This window comes from Macaca mulatta, chromosome 13 (assembly GCF_049350105.2).
Source record: "Macaca mulatta isolate MMU2019108-1 chromosome 13, T2T-MMU8v2.0, whole genome shotgun sequence".
In the NCBI taxonomy this organism is placed as follows: Eukaryota; Metazoa; Chordata; class Mammalia; order Primates; family Cercopithecidae; genus Macaca; species Macaca mulatta.
Window position 1 is genome coordinate 63,579,040 of NC_133418.1, and position 14,818 is coordinate 63,593,857.

A 14,818-nucleotide genomic window follows, 5' to 3' on the forward strand; every position below is an offset into this window, starting at 1 on the left:
TCTTAATGACTTTCAGAGAAGTTTCCGTTTTGGCGTATGTTTTCACAGATGATGAAGGAGCAACTCCCGTTAAAAGAAGGCGTGTTAGCAGTGATGAGGAGCACACTGTAGACAGCTGCATCAGTGACATGAAAACAGAAACCAGGGAGGTCCTGACCCCAACGAGCACTTCTGACAATGAGACCAGAGACTCCTCAATTATTGATCCAGGAACTGAGCAAGATCTTCCTTCCCCCGAAAATAGTTCTGTTAAAGAATATCGAATGGAAGTTCCATCTTCGTTTTCAGAAGACATGTCAAATATCAGGTCACAGCACACAGAAGAACAGTCCAGCAATGGTAGATATGACGATTGTAAAGAATTTAAAGACCTCCACTGTTCCAAGGATTCTACCCTAGCTGAGGAAGAATCTGAGTTCCCTTCTACTTCTATCTCTGCAGTTCTGTCTGACTTAGCTGACTTGAGAAGCTGTGATGGCCAACCTTTGCCCTCCCAGGACCCCGAGGTTGCTTTGTCTCTCAGTTGTGGCCATTCCAGAGGACTCTTTAGTCATATGCAGCAACATGACATTTTAGATACCCTGTGTAGGACCATTGAATCTACAATCCATGTGGTCACAAGGATATCTGGCAAAGGAAACCAAGCTGCTTCTTGACATTAGGTGTAGCATGTCTACTTTTAAGTCCCTCACCCCCATGCTGTTTGTATAAGTTTTGCTTATTTGTTTTTGTGCTTCAGTTTGTCTAGTGCTCTCTGCTTGAATGGCAAGATAGATTTATAGGCTTAATTCTTGGTCAGGCAGAACTCCAGATGAAAAAAACTTGCATCTTCAGTATACTTCCTAAAGGGCAATCAGATAATGGATATGTTTTATGTAATTAAGAGTTCACTGTAGTGGCTTTCATTTAATATGGCTGTCTGGGAAGAACAGGGATCCCTAGCCCTGTACAATGTAATTTAAACTTACAGCATTTTTACTGTGTATAATATGGTGTCCTCTGTGCCAGTTTTGTACCTTATAGAGGCAGATTGCCTCCGATCGCTGTGGTTCTTATTATCAAAATTAAGTTTACTTGTATACGGAACAACCACAAGAAATTTGATTCTGTAAAGAATCCTCTTTAGCTGTGGCCTGGCAGTATATAAATGGTGCTTTATTTAACAGAATACCTGTGGAGGAAATAAAGCACACTTGATGTAAAAATAATTGTTTTATTTTTATTGACATGACTGATTGCTATTCTGTGCACTTAATTAAACTGATTGTGATGACTTTTCATTTGTTTACATACGTTGCTTCAGTCTTCTCAGGTGAAAGTAGTGAAAAACCGTGAACGAGGGGAAACACTTATCCATTATATGCTGTTTCACTGGAAGTGTTACCAGCAGTCTACAAAATTAATGTGTCCCCACAGACTTCTCAATCCTCTCCACCCCAAAGTGCAAAACCACAGCAGGAAGAAGTGGAGCAAAACACAGCCAATTTGCCCATCAATATGCTTTTGAATGCAATATACCACTGTTTTACTACCTTAAGATATACACACCTTAAAAACCCTAAGTAAAATAAAGGAACAGTGTCAACCTGCCATTTATTTTTTGTCATCTTGAACTAAAAGTACAGCTGCAAGCAAGCTTGCTGTAGGACAAGCTTCAGTTTGGGAAACCAACTCGCTACACTCGGGACTTAGCTATTTCTAGAGTATCTATGGAAGGTCAGGTTAATGCCTAATTTCAGGTTGTTTGCTACTTTTAACTCAGTGCAGTGTCTAGTTAAGAGTCAATGCTTTAAATTGTGTATACGTTCACAGATTTCATCCAATATAAAATAAAGATGGTCCTTTTTAAAAAATATATATATATAGCGAAGAGGTCAATGTGACACTTCTGCGTACAAAAAGTAATGCCTTATAAAATTTTAATTCAACCATTTAGAGGGGTCAGCTGCAGTAAACCTTTTATTTCTTCAAAATGCTGCTTCTGCCAACAGAATTTCATGTTCTCTTCTTTACAGACAGGAACTCCTTTACAGTCCAATTGTAATTCCGTTTGCCCTAGAGTAGGCACAAAATTCAGTGCAACCGTGGCATAGTGTTCTAAGAAAAAAAATAGGAACCTTATTACTGCATTATGAAAAGGAAAATGTATCCATATGAAAAACCCAGCCTTAAATGTTCTGGGGCCTTTAACATAAAGGGCACTAATTCGTAACATACCTTCTGGCCAGTTCTTACATCTCCATTTCATGACGATCTTCTTATTTGTTAACTGAAAAGAAAGGGGAAACTCCACTGAAAATCTTTTAAAACTCCCCACAATACAACACAGAAAAACAAATCCTTTCACTGAAACTCCTAAATACTAGAAGAATCAATGAACAATATACAGTCCCTCTTCCAGTTTATACATCAGCACCACTGATAATTGTCTTTAGTGTCAAAATGTCTCAAAACAGCAGTGACATCAAGAACAGTAGGAATATATAATATTGTTTTAAGTACAGTAATAGTAACCAGAACAGAGGGCTGCTATTAAGGGTGAGGCAACAGAGACCCTAGTGATTTTGGTGCTAAAAACAGCACGTATAAAAAGTAATAGAGTTAATCCCATCTTACTTCTTTAACCTTGAGTCTACTTACCAATTCTAGATATTCACCAGTGATGTTCCCATCAAACATCTGGAATTTCCCTCCCTTTTCAGCTTCTAATACAGCAGTAGATTTAGAAAACTTTTGCACCAACTAACCAAATAAAACAGATGTTATTCCAGCACACACTATCACATATTTTAATGTAATTATGAGATACAAAATATAACAATTACTATGGTTTAAAAATCCTAAACATGTAGCTTTTATGGAAAATAAAATACAAACTTTCTCTTCCTAGAAGAGAAAACTCAATGTAATATGGACATAGTCCCAAAGAATGCCCATCTCCTCTCCAATTATTCAGAAACTATGCTCAGACTTCCTGTCACCACCATCCCACATCCCTTCAATCAAAAACACAAGGAAAACCAAAAACCAGCTCCTGTTCTTTGTGATGTATTTTCTCCCAATATCAGCATTTAACATGCTAGCTTAGGGAGTTACTCACATCCTTCACAGTGAAGATGCTATACAGCTGCTCTACAGTTGTGTCAAACAGTTCCATCATGTGAAGAGCCACAGTGGGAATCCTTACACCCAGTGCCACTGGAGATGAGGCCTGAACCTGGAGAAGGGAAGAAGTTCCAGGGAATGTTTAGCATAACAAGAGATAAAGCTGCTTGGATGGAAATAAGTCTTCTCAAGAAAACAGCAAATGTCCCAAATTCCATACTGCCTATTCCAGACACACACACAAGCAGCATGAAAAGCCTTTTTAGCACCACCAGTCTTGGTCTTTACTTTGGAACCAGAGCTCACTGTTCCTACAGCTCTTCAGCTCCGTTCCCAGGTTATGACTGAATACCCCTAATCCTAGCTGGACTTCCAGATACAGCCGTGAGCAGATGAAAGACAACTGCACCTAAAGCTAAAGGGTGTCAATTACACATAAAACACCCATTCCAAGAACCGATCTAAAAATCTCCCAAAAGTCAGCAAAGAAGGTTCTTTCATTGTGCTATGTGTATCTTGAAAGTCATCTGGTTTTGTAATCTGTGGTCTACCAAAGAACACTGCCTTTAGGAGAGTCTTGAGTCAAATATCCCATAGAAAGGTGTGTCTGTAACAATCCATCAAGAATCAAAGTCTCATCATTTGCACAACAAAATGGGAGATCTTAGAGGACTCACGGGAGACCCAAAGGTGGAAAAGGCCCTCACTGTCCTCATTTCTCCAACAACACAAGGTTATTCAGGGCCCTAACTCAAATACTTCCTTTACCCCTTCCCCACATTTTGGCCAACAGAGCTCATACCTGCAGCGTATTCTCACTCGGTTTTCTTTTGACAGTCAGTTCCTGGGTTGCCATAGCTTTCGCTGGTAAAATCATTCCCATTGTAAATTCTATAAAGAAAAAAGGGAAGTGGTTTTAATAAAGACCTTTCTCCTTTTAAGCACAAAGAGTAAGGTAGAAAACCCAAAACAGCATGTAAGAAAATAAAACATATTTATAAAAATAATTCCTATAACATTTTGAGAATTTCAAGACCATTCCATGTTTTTACATATAAAACTGATGATTAACAACATGAGTTCCACAGCAACAAAAGCCTTTTTTTCAAACGCCTCACTTTTATCAAGTTTTTGCTAAAACTGCAAAATTTTCCAAAGTTCTTTTGCACACAGCTAAGTTTTATGAGATTAACTACTAATAGCTTTGGGGCTCTAACCCACTGTGAAAACAGACAATTTCTCATGTGAGGGTGGCCACCGCCTCACAAAGCCTGTCTTCACAGTAGTCAAGCCTGTGAGCCAGCTACACGTGCACTCCCATGGGAAAAGTGACAACCCCAAACCCATCCATGCCAACACCCAGATACTCAGGTAGCAGGGTCCAAGAATGAGGTACAGAGATACAGGCACTACTGTCCATCTTGCCTGGCTCACTTCTCTAATTTAGGGAAGAAGACAATATCCACATTTCCATGCAATGTTGATATTATCTAGGTATTTCTCAACTACACCTGTAATACCTGCAGTCACTTTCATCCATTCATTCATTCATCCAACAAAGATGTATTAAGCACCTACTATGTGCCAGGCATTGTGCTAGATGCTGGAGATACAGCAGTGAACAAGACAGACACCTTCCATGCCCTCATGGAGCTTATAGTCTAGCAAGGAAGACAGACATTAAACAAGTAATTACACAAACAACTGATTTTCATTCCAGAAAACTACAATTAGCAGTTCTGTAGGCAAAATGGTTCATGCTGTGTACAATAGTGATGATCACTAATTATGGTCTTAACCATGACTAGCTCTCAACTTCCAGACTACAATTTATTCTGAAGTATAAACTTGCTTCTGGAGCCTCTGACCACAGTGCAGAGTATAACGGGTAAACAGAAAAGGGACCCTCTGGTTCACAAGGGATGCCTTCTTTACCCGTCTTAAGTGCCTTCAGGTAATCTCCAAGGGCCTGCCTGACCTTGGCGGTGCCTGCAGTTTTCATAAGATCCTTCAGTATATCCCCATCTCCTTTCTTTTTACTCACGTTCACCTACAAATCAGAAAAATACAAACCAAAGAAAGATCTGGTTTGATGTATTCTTACAACATTGGGCTGTATAGATGAGAGAACTATGGCAGTGGAGGAAGGAAAGAAGTGGATGTAAGAGATGTGCAGGGCAGGATTTTAAGGGTTTTTAATCCAGGGTCCATGACAGGGTTGGGGGCCAATCTTGCATAGACTTCATAGAATGTAAACCCCTTAATTTGCATACAAAATTGTGCATGTGTATGTACATAAATTCTATTGCTGATGTGGTCCGTGGCTTTCATGGCGTCTAGAAATGCACTGTCCGGTATGGTAGCCACTAGTCACATGTGGCTACTGAGAACCTGAAATGTGGCTGGCCTGAATCAAGAAGTGCTGTGTGAAATAATACGTGCCAGACTCCAAAGACTTAGTACCAAAAAAGAATGTAAAATACCTCATATTTTTTATATTAATTACATGCTAAAATCTTTTTTATATACTGGGTTAAATAAAATATATTAAAATTAATTTCACCTGTTTATCTTTTTTTTTAAGAGCTTGAATCTCGTTATGTTGCCAAGGCTAGACCCAAACTCCTGGGCTCAAACGATCTTTCCCCTCGACCTCCCAAGCAGCTGGGATTACAGGCATCTGCCACTACACCTGGGCTCTAATTTTTTTTTTAAGAGACAGGGTCTCCCTGTTGCCTAGACTGGAGTTCAGTAGCATGACCATGGCTCACTGCAGCCTCGAACTCCTGGGCTCAAGTGAGCCTCGTACCTTGGCCTCCCAAAGTGCTGGGATCACAAGTGTGAGTCACCATGCCCAGCCATAGCTTTAACTTTTTAAGTACAGCTACTAGTAAAACTTAAATTGCACATGTGGCTTGCATTATATTTACATGGAACAGTGCTGGTATAGAACCCAAAGCCACTGTAATTAGGGAAATCAAGTTCCCATATAACCCAGCCTTGGACTATATACTTTTTTGACAAAGAACAAAATTGGGAAAGGGAGAAGAATAGAAGACAGGCAGAGGGAAGGAAGAAGAGAGGGGAGGAGGGGGAGACCGAGGGATAAGGAAGCAACAGAGGGCTTTGGGGATGTCTCTAGTATTCCCAGAAGAAAAAGAGGTGTTGATTTGAAAAAATTTAGCGTCTCGATGCTTCAACTGAGGTGGGCCTGATCTTGGGCCCCAGTTTGAATCTATAGAGTTTGTTCTGTAATGCCACTGAGGGATTAAATCTTAAAAACCAGTTAAACATTCTGTTGAAAAACTTCTCAGCTGATGGATCTGAATATAACAAAGTGGAATCTCAAGCCCTGAGCGGAGGAACCACATAACTGAAGACAGGTCTGGGACAGCCCTGGCCTGTGGCACTGTATAACCTTCGGGCCAGAAGACATGCTGCTGGGCAGGAGTCAGCCTATCATGGAAAGCCCTCACGTTAAATACATTCACAAATCAAAAAAGATCCTTTGTCAGACTATCTTGGTGTGAAAAATATAGCAGCTGTAAAAATGGTCTCACCCCCAAAACCCAGCTTTCAGCCAGAAGAGGGCACTAACTGGAAGCCAAGCGTGGGAGTTACACACGACTCTGCCTCCCAGGAGAGCCACAAAAGCAACGCCTACTAACTGGGTAGTTCACAAAAAGCCGTGAGGCATAACCAAGGGATAGCTCACAGCTAAAAGCTGAGACTTCTCACCGTTAAAGGGAAACAGCAAAGGTGCAGGAGAGAGAGAAAGTCACGTTCATCAAGCCATGCAAGCTGCCTGAGCAGTTCACAGTGCACACACTGTCACATGTAACCTGACAACACCCCTGGAAGAGAAATTAACCCCTTTTCACAGATGAGGAGGCTAAGAAGGGTGCAGTCAGCTGCCCAGGCCCCTTGCCTGGTCCTTGGGGGAGCTCAGGGCTTCCTGGGGCTTACTCTCTTTCCTGTACCACTCCAGCTCCACACAACATGCTGCCCCCACAGTATGGCAATCCTTCTCAGCAAACAGGCCCTCCACAAGGCAACCGAACTACCCCACAGGAACCACAGTCTGATCAACACTATTTGAAATGCCCAATGTCTGTAGCAGAAGCTTGACTGAAAAAAGAACAAAAGAAATAGAAACTTGATCACATACCTCAGTGTCATCTACTTCATTTTCCTCAGAAAGATTGGGTATTTCAATCAATCCCTTGTGCTTCACTCCAGATTCTTTAACGATGCCTAAAATGAGCAAAATGGGTTCTTCAATTATAATAAAAAGTAACAACTGGGCCAGGCACTGTGGCACACGCCTATAATCTCAGCACTTTGAGAGGCTGAGGTGGGAGGATGGATTGAGCCCAGGAGTTTAAAAGACCATCCTGGGCAACACAGGGAGACACCGTCTCTACAAAATAAAATTATCTGGGCATGGTGCCGCACACCTGTGGTCTCAGTTACTTGGAAGGCTGAGGTGGGAGGATTGCTGGGCAGTCAAGGCTACAGTGAGCCTTGTCTCGAAAAGAAAAACAAAACAAAACTGCTTTTATGAAAAACTGTCCTGCCTCACTGAATAGCCCAGTGGCCCTCACAGAGTTCCACCACTCCAGGGCCCCCTGAGCAGCCACGGAAGAAAGGTCAGGCAGACCATGACCAAGGAGAGGGCATGAAGAGTCAGCGGCCTGCCGTCCTGAGGGGAGTGTGGGGCAACTGTACCCCATATTTCTCTTTTTGTCCCAGGGTATTCTTTGCCTGGGCAAAGCAGGATAAAGGAGTACCCTGAAGGGGAGAAGCAGTCACAAAAGCGATGGAAGGAGAGAAAGGGACAGTGTGTTCTGACCACGGAGCGGAGGGAAGCTCTGGCTTGGGGACATTGTGTGGGGATGCCAGGCAGGTGGACTTCTCGCAGGACTAGAGTGTTGCCTCCTCCCCAGTGGGTCCCAGCTGCCACCCTAGACTCACTGCTAGAGGAGAGCAGCTGGAGGCGTTACAACAAGCCCTCACAGCCTGTCCCTAGGGCCCGGTGCTGGGGGAGCAGGCAGGGAGCCAGACTGCTATGATCCAGCCAGCAGCAGACACCGGAGGGTTGCAAGAGAGGCAAACTCCCAGCCAGAGGGTCCTGTTCTGAGGCGGTGGGGAGGGGCTGAACACCCTCGTCTGCTAGAAAGGCAGCCAGCAGGGCAGAGGCTCGAGGCCAACTCACTGGACTACTCTGGGACACAAACTCCAGATAGGAGCTGACTCCCGGACTGAGGCTCAAACCCTAACTCCTCCTCTTCCCTTCCCTGCATCTCCACAGCCTTGGCTCCCTCAACAAGGACTGAGTGCACACACGCTGTCTGTCCAGCCAGGATCGAGGCACCACTGAAGAACTGAACCCACAGACCCCAAAAGTGGACACACCCAAAATGCCCAGCAACTGATAAATGGAGAAACAGAATGCAGTATATGCACCCATGGAATATTCATCATCTATAAAAAAGAATAAAGTGCTGCTACCTGCCACAATACAGATGACCCTTGAACACATTATGAAGCAAAAGAAGGCAGACACCAAAAAACACATCCTGCATGATTCATCTATGTGAAATGTCCAGAGGCCAATCCAGAGAAAATGGGGGAGCGGATGCCAGGGGCTGGGGAAGAGGAGGGCAACAACAGTGACTGCTCATGGGTCCAGGGTTTTGTTTTGGGGGTGGTTAAATGTTCCCAAATTGATTGTAGTGATGGCTGCACAACTCTGTGACTATACTGAAAACCAATGAATTATACACACTAAATGAGTGAACTATGTCTCAATAAAGCCGTTTAAAACAAAAAATTCCCCGCACTAATGAATGACAGGAAGATGGAGCAGGACAGAAAGCAAACTATTTTTGTAAAGCAAGTTTCAGTGCCTTGGGGAAAAATAAAGTAGGGAAGAAAGATGGCACAAGGCAGGGGTCTCCAAGGATGCAGAGAGATGGCTTCACTCAGGACAAAGACCTGAAGGAGGCAGGCAGCTACCTGGAGGAAGAGTGCTCCAGGCAGCAACGCCCACAGACTCCTGTTCACAAGTGCCTGATAGAAGAGGGCCCAGCTGACAGCAATGAACTCTAAGCAGCTGCAAGTGCTCCGAGAAGGGAAACCCCCACCCTTCTTGGACCATGGAACTCAAGTGTGGCCAGAATGTCAAGAACTACTAATGCTGATTCAGGAGCCAGTCAGTGCCAGGCCCATAGCAGGAGGTGTAAAAACATTCACTGAATGATGAACACACTTTGTCCCCAGCCTCACTAGTACCCTGAGGCCCCCGTTACCTTTCCAGCCCAGTTTGATGTACCACTCATAGAAGAAAATCAGCTTTCCTTTGCGACTACTGCACGAAGCCTCCCCTTCCACCTGCTTCAACTCGCTGATCTCGCCGCGGCCAGTGTCATTCTCCACAACGATGCCCACCAGGAGCTCCTGGAACTTCCCTTTGGACCAGCTGGTGGCATCCCGCTCTGTCCTGCCAGGGACCAGAAAGTCGTGAATGGAAGCCCCAGCTAGGATCCACCTGCCTGGGTGCCAGCGTCACGTCCAAGCCCAGCCCAGATCAGCCCAAGTCCTCTCAAGCAGCCTCGAGACCTGCCAACCTCCAACGTGCTCCTCAAACCTGCTTTCTACCAAATTATTTTCATTCTGCTCAGTTCTTTAAGATATTATTCTCCACTACGAAAGTAGTATTCTGTCTTAAAAACACTGGCTTATTTAGGGGAGAAGGGTCTAGCTAGCTCGCCCACTGGAAATAGACAAAGCCTGGGCCACATGGAAAGTAGCAGTAGTGAAATAATCAGAATCATGACAATACCAGCTATCAAGTTTCTTCACATACACATCGTCTAACGTAATCTTCCCAAGTAATAATTGTCTCCCTTTACGGGACAGAAACCAGGTGAGAGGACTGACGTGTCCATCGGGCCAAGGCCAGGACACTAGAAAGTCAGTTCTTGGCCGGCCGCCGTAGCTCACGCCTGTAATCCCAGCACTTTGGGAGGCCGAGGCGGGCGGATCACGAGCTCTGGAGTTCGAGACCAGCCTGACCAACATGGTGAAACCCCGTCTCTACTAAAAATACAAACATCAGACTGGCGTGGTGGTTCACGCCTGTAGTCCCAGCTACTCATGAGGCTGAGGCAGGAGACTCGCTTGACCCGGGAAGCGGAGATTGCGTGAGCCAAGATTGCCCATGCCCTCAGGGCTCCTCCGGACCAGCCAAGTCATGCTCCCTGGGGACCGGCCTCAGCATCCCCTTGACGGCCTGGAGGGACCACAGCCCCGGCCAGGGGCACAGGGCAGAGGACACCCCTTCCGGAGGTTCTGCAGCAGAGGGCGGCCGACCTCGCCCCACGCGCCAGGTGAGGCGCGCAAAGTAAGGGGAGCTTGTCTCACTCACAGTAGGCCCGGCTGGCGGGGGACGCCTGCGGGGTGGGCGCGAACTGAGATCCAAATTTCTGCTCTTTCCACTACGTTCCATGCCCCCGCCCCCGCCCCTAACACACTCTCTCAATCCAGCTCCCTTCTAACTCCCCGAAACATCCAGAGGAGTGGGGCGGGAGGAGAAGGGAAGGCCCTAAGACCACAGACGGAGGGAGTGGAAAGGTCTGTCGGAAGTCACTCGTGGGGCCCAACCCAACTTTCAAAAAGAGGCAGCTGCAACCCGCCCTCGCCGGTCTCCGTACCCAAGGACGCTCCTGAACCGAGGCGGAGGCCGAAACCTGCGTCCAGCAGCAGAGGAGGGGCGTGGCCCCCTAGTCCCCTCACCCCCGCGACCCTGCGGCCCCGCACAGACCCCAGCGCAGTCTCAGCTCCCGCGGGCCGGCCCTCCCCAGATCCCGGAAGGAGGCCGCCGCCGGCCGCGCCACCCCGCCGGCCGCACCAATGCCAGTTGTTCACGTTGGTCCCGTCCTCCCGCTCCTCCACGATCCAGCGCGGGTCCCCCTGGCCCCACTTGGCCATGGCGGAGCAGACTGGACGGAAAACACGGAAAGGCCAAGGCGCTGCGGCTCCGAAGCCGGCGTTTCCGGCCGCCGAGCCCTGGAGCGGCGCGTTCGCAGCGCCCAGAAACTGCCAGAAGGCCCCGCCCCGCCGCGGCGCGCCCGGGAGCCCCGGCCGGGATCTGAGAGGCGGGTCGTACGGGCATGCGGAGGCGGGGAGGGGCTAGGACCGCCGGGGTTCCGCTGCGCGTCTCCTAACGCTGGGGCGAGACGGGGCTGCCTGGGCCGCCTGCGAAGGGCGGAGGCCGCTGCAGGACCCGCGGTGCTGGCTGGCTCGTGGTTCCCGGCGCCGGATAACAGGGCTCTGAGTAGCGGGTACCCGAGAGCCCAACCGGCGGTGCAGACGCGACATGGTCGTGCGGTGGCCTCGGCAGGCTCCCTGGCCCTCGAGGACACGACCTTGAACGCCCAGGTCGCTGTGAGACCGGCCTTTGGGGCCACAACGCGCCCCCGTCACACCGTTTGCGGTTTTCGCTTGAGAGCGAGTTCGCGCGCAGTAGCTGCGCTGCGGCTTTCTCCGCGACGCGGTTTCTCGCCCTCCCGTATTCCCAGCACCTTTCCAACTAGTCCCATGTTACTGCAGGAGTATTTCCGTTTTATTCACGTAACAGCCCTTTAGAGAGAACCAAAGAATGTGATTGCAAACGCATATTACTGCAAACTGATGCACTTTATCTTGGAGTATTGATTCCTTTCACGAATTTTCGGCTTCTAGCAAAAACTTTGCCCGAACTATTTGGACAATGTTACTGGGGTGTTCTCTGCTAACTACATGGGTAGTTAGCACAGAAATGGGTAGGACAGTGAAAGGGTGGAAGCAGCTGGCTGTTCTCTTCCCCTGTGCCGACCTGTCCTTTGCCTGCGGTAGTCCACGAAATAACGCTCACGAGTGCAGACATTTTCTCTATTTGACTACCGGAGCTACCACGTTCCAACATTATCTTCCAGAAAGCTACAACAGTCATGTAAATACACTGCTTCAAGGCGTTTTGACCTCAAAACAAAAAGACGTTTTGATTTCACCTTTCACACTTAACTAAAGCAGCTATAACAGAGTCACATGAAGGAGCAGCGCGGTGGGGTTGCCTGATCATAAGAAGCCTCGTTTCCCCTGCTAAGGAGCTTGCACTTGGTCGTACAGGCAATGGGCAACCACTGAGGCAACCTAAATGGAGAAATGACACGGTCAAATATGTTCTAGAAAAATCAGTCTTGGCCGGGCGCGGTGGCTCACGCCTGTAATCCCAGCACTTTGGAAGGCCAAGGCGAGCGGATCACGAGGTCAGGAGATGGAGACTATCATGTCTAACACCGTGAAACTCCGTCTCTACTAAAAATACAAAAAAATTAGCCGGGCGTGGTGGCGGGCGCCTGTAGTCCCACCTACTCGGGAGGCCGAGACAGGAGAATGGCGTGAACCCGGGAGCCGAGATCGCGCCACTGCGCTCCAGCCTGGGAAACAGAGCGAGACTCCGTCACCAAAAAAAAAAAAAAAAAAAAAAAATCATTCTTACGGACTTTTGGACAATGGATGGGGTAAGATGGAAACTGGAAGGAGGGGGACTTGTCAGGGTGGAGAAGGGGTGACAAATATTCAGGGATGAGAGGTGTTCAGAAGTGGAATCTGAGTGCGTCAGACACTGGGGTGCAGCAGAGAAAAACGTTTTGTTCAGCGACTGGGACTTGCAGCTTGGTTAGTAGCCGCACCCTCAGAGACTAGAATGGAAAGAGGCTGGAATGAGGCTTGGGCTATAACTCTGGAAAAAATCAGCAGGTAAGAGGCAGGCAGGGAAGAGGGGGCCTGCAAAGAGCGACTAAGAAGGAGGAAGGCAATCACAGAAGCATTTAATCAGGGACCCAGGGTGCACGGATTGACTTTTTTTGTGTGACGGAGTCTCGCTCTGTTGCCCAGGCTGGAGTGCAGTGGCATGATCTCGGCTCACTGCAGCCTCCGCCTCCCAGGTTCAAGCAATTCCTTCCTCAGCTTCCCAAGTAGCTGGAATTACAGGCGCGTGCCACCACGCCCAGCTAAGTTTTGTATTTTTAGTAGAGACAGGGTTTCACCATATCGGCGAGGCTGGTCTTGAACTCCTGACCTCAGGTGATCCGCCTGCCTTGGCCTCCCAAAGTACTGGGATTATAGGCATGAGCTACCACACCCAGCCCAGGATTGACTCTTATTAGCAATGCACTAGTGAATCAGGAGTTGGATGCCAGTTTCACATCACAGTAGACCCATGAGCTGCTAAGGGTCTGCTTTTGAGGAAGTCACTATTCCATTTTCTTTTTATAATTTTGGTGCCTATCCCTTAGTTTAATTCTCTTAATATTTGTTGAGCTACCAGCATGCACATGTGTCCCAAGCACACTACCACCATAGCACATAGCACTGTGTGTGTAGCCTTTGCTCTCAAGCTCTGTTATCTTCATTGGCCTGCTCACTTTGAGGGCAAACACTCTTCCTCCTTTTTATCCCGATGCCAGAGCTGTGCCCAGCACATAGTGGGCACCAAGGACATCTTTGTTTAGATGATTGGGTGAAGGATGGAATGAATATTTCTCAAACTTGTGTGTTCCAGCTCATTAATAGGCTCTTAATTGGCTATAAAATTAATTTTAGTAGAGGTAAAATTTTACAGAAGGTATCAACCATCATTTTTATCTTAATGAAATAGAATAGAATTGAGTTTAAATGATCAGAATGGCTACATATAGTAAAGGTAAATATTGTTTCTTAAATCATTGGGGGTTGTGTGTGTGTGTGTGTGGTGATGTATTATGGTTAGACTATGTTTTTTAAGTTTGAAAGCCACTGCTGTAGCAAACCCAAAGTACAATAGCTTACAACTAACTTCATCTGTTTTACACATTGTAGAATCCCTTGTGCCCAGCACACAGCAGATCTCAATAAATATTTGTGAAATACATCAGTTCATAAGAGTGGATGAAGTCATTTGTTGGAGGAATATGAAAGAAGATGGGCCTTGATGGATGAATGGAATTTCAACAGGTAGAGAGATGGGAGAGTTCCTTCCAGACCAAAGAAGAATCACATCAGCAAAGATGTGCAGGTTAGGAATGAGTGGAAAGTAGGATGGGCACAAAGCAGAATGGGTGAGAAGACAAAAGTGAGGACATTTTGACAGGGGAGTGAAAGCCGCCATGAAGTCTTTTTATACCATCAGTGAAGCAAATGTGTGCTGATTTGTGTCTTCTCTAGCAGCAGTGGCCCACACCGGCCGCCCACACTGGCCGGCTCTGAAGCCCTGTGCTTGGATCCAAGTCTTGGCTCTGCCACTTACCGGATGAGTGACCTCAGGCAAGTTCCTTAATCTCTGTGTACTTCATTGTTTGTAAAATGGAAATAGTGTTACCATCTGTCTGCATTAGGATTAGATTCCACTGCTAGTAACAGTGGGAGACCAAAATTTGAAGGATTGTTGAGCTGAAGACAGTTAAGAAGCCAGCCAGGCACAGATGGATCTTTGCTTGGATCTTTGCAAGGTCTTCCTAATGGTCTCTCTGTCCCTGTTAGTCTCTTTCTCCTCCAGTCCAGCCTCCACTGCCTCCATGCGATCTCTCTAAAACCAGGGGCACCTTCACTTGGCAGTGTCTTAAAACTGCTCTTCACCTCTGCTGAAGTCAAGTACTTCCCAAGAGGACTGATGTTTGCTTTCCCCATC

At 46.9% G+C, this 14,818-nt stretch overlaps 2 protein-coding genes and 1 long non-coding RNA gene across 11 annotated transcripts in view; 2 read left to right on the top strand and 1 right to left on the bottom strand.

Moving 5' to 3' along the window:
• The window catches only part of USP34 (ubiquitin specific peptidase 34), a 288,223-nt gene extending 286,943 nt beyond the window's left edge, over nucleotides 1-1,280 (top strand). For all 6 annotated transcript variants that reach the window (XM_028832452.2, XM_028832455.2, XM_028832453.2 and 3 more), the window contains one exon: nucleotides 49-1,280. In XM_028832452.2, the coding sequence (XP_028688285.1) occupies nucleotides 49-656 (608 nt within the window). In that variant the 3' untranslated portion in view covers nucleotides 657-1,280. The remainder of the gene's footprint in view (nucleotides 1-48) is intronic.
• Nucleotides 1,200-11,218, bottom strand: AHSA2 (activator of HSP90 ATPase homolog 2). Of its 4 annotated transcripts, none has more exons than XM_015112459.3 (9): nucleotides 11,018-11,218; nucleotides 9,417-9,607; nucleotides 7,274-7,359; nucleotides 5,041-5,155; nucleotides 3,908-3,996; nucleotides 3,101-3,217; nucleotides 2,641-2,742; nucleotides 2,218-2,269; nucleotides 1,200-2,097 (listed from the first exon to the last, which is right to left on the bottom strand). In XM_015112459.3, exons 1-9 carry the CDS (start codon nucleotides 11,095-11,097, stop codon nucleotides 1,925-1,927), a joined length of 1,005 nt encoding a protein of 334 aa, XP_014967945.1. In that variant the 5' UTR covers nucleotides 11,098-11,218; the 3' UTR covers nucleotides 1,200-1,924. The 4 variants fall into 4 exon arrangements, with proteins under 4 accessions (XP_014967945.1, XP_077815633.1, XP_077815632.1 ...); XM_077959507.1 differs by having other exon boundaries at nucleotides 10,931-11,218; XM_077959506.1 differs by having other exon boundaries at nucleotides 7,274-7,358; nucleotides 9,464-9,602; nucleotides 10,821-11,218.
• Nucleotides 11,219-12,532: 1,314 nt separating this feature from the next.
• LOC144333767 (uncharacterized) lies at nucleotides 12,533-14,058 on the top strand. Its single transcript, XR_013402768.1, has 2 exons — nucleotides 12,533-12,671; nucleotides 14,011-14,058. It is a non-coding gene; the product is annotated as an uncharacterized LOC144333767 (long non-coding RNA).
• The last annotated feature ends 760 nt before the right edge of the window (nucleotides 14,059-14,818 follow it).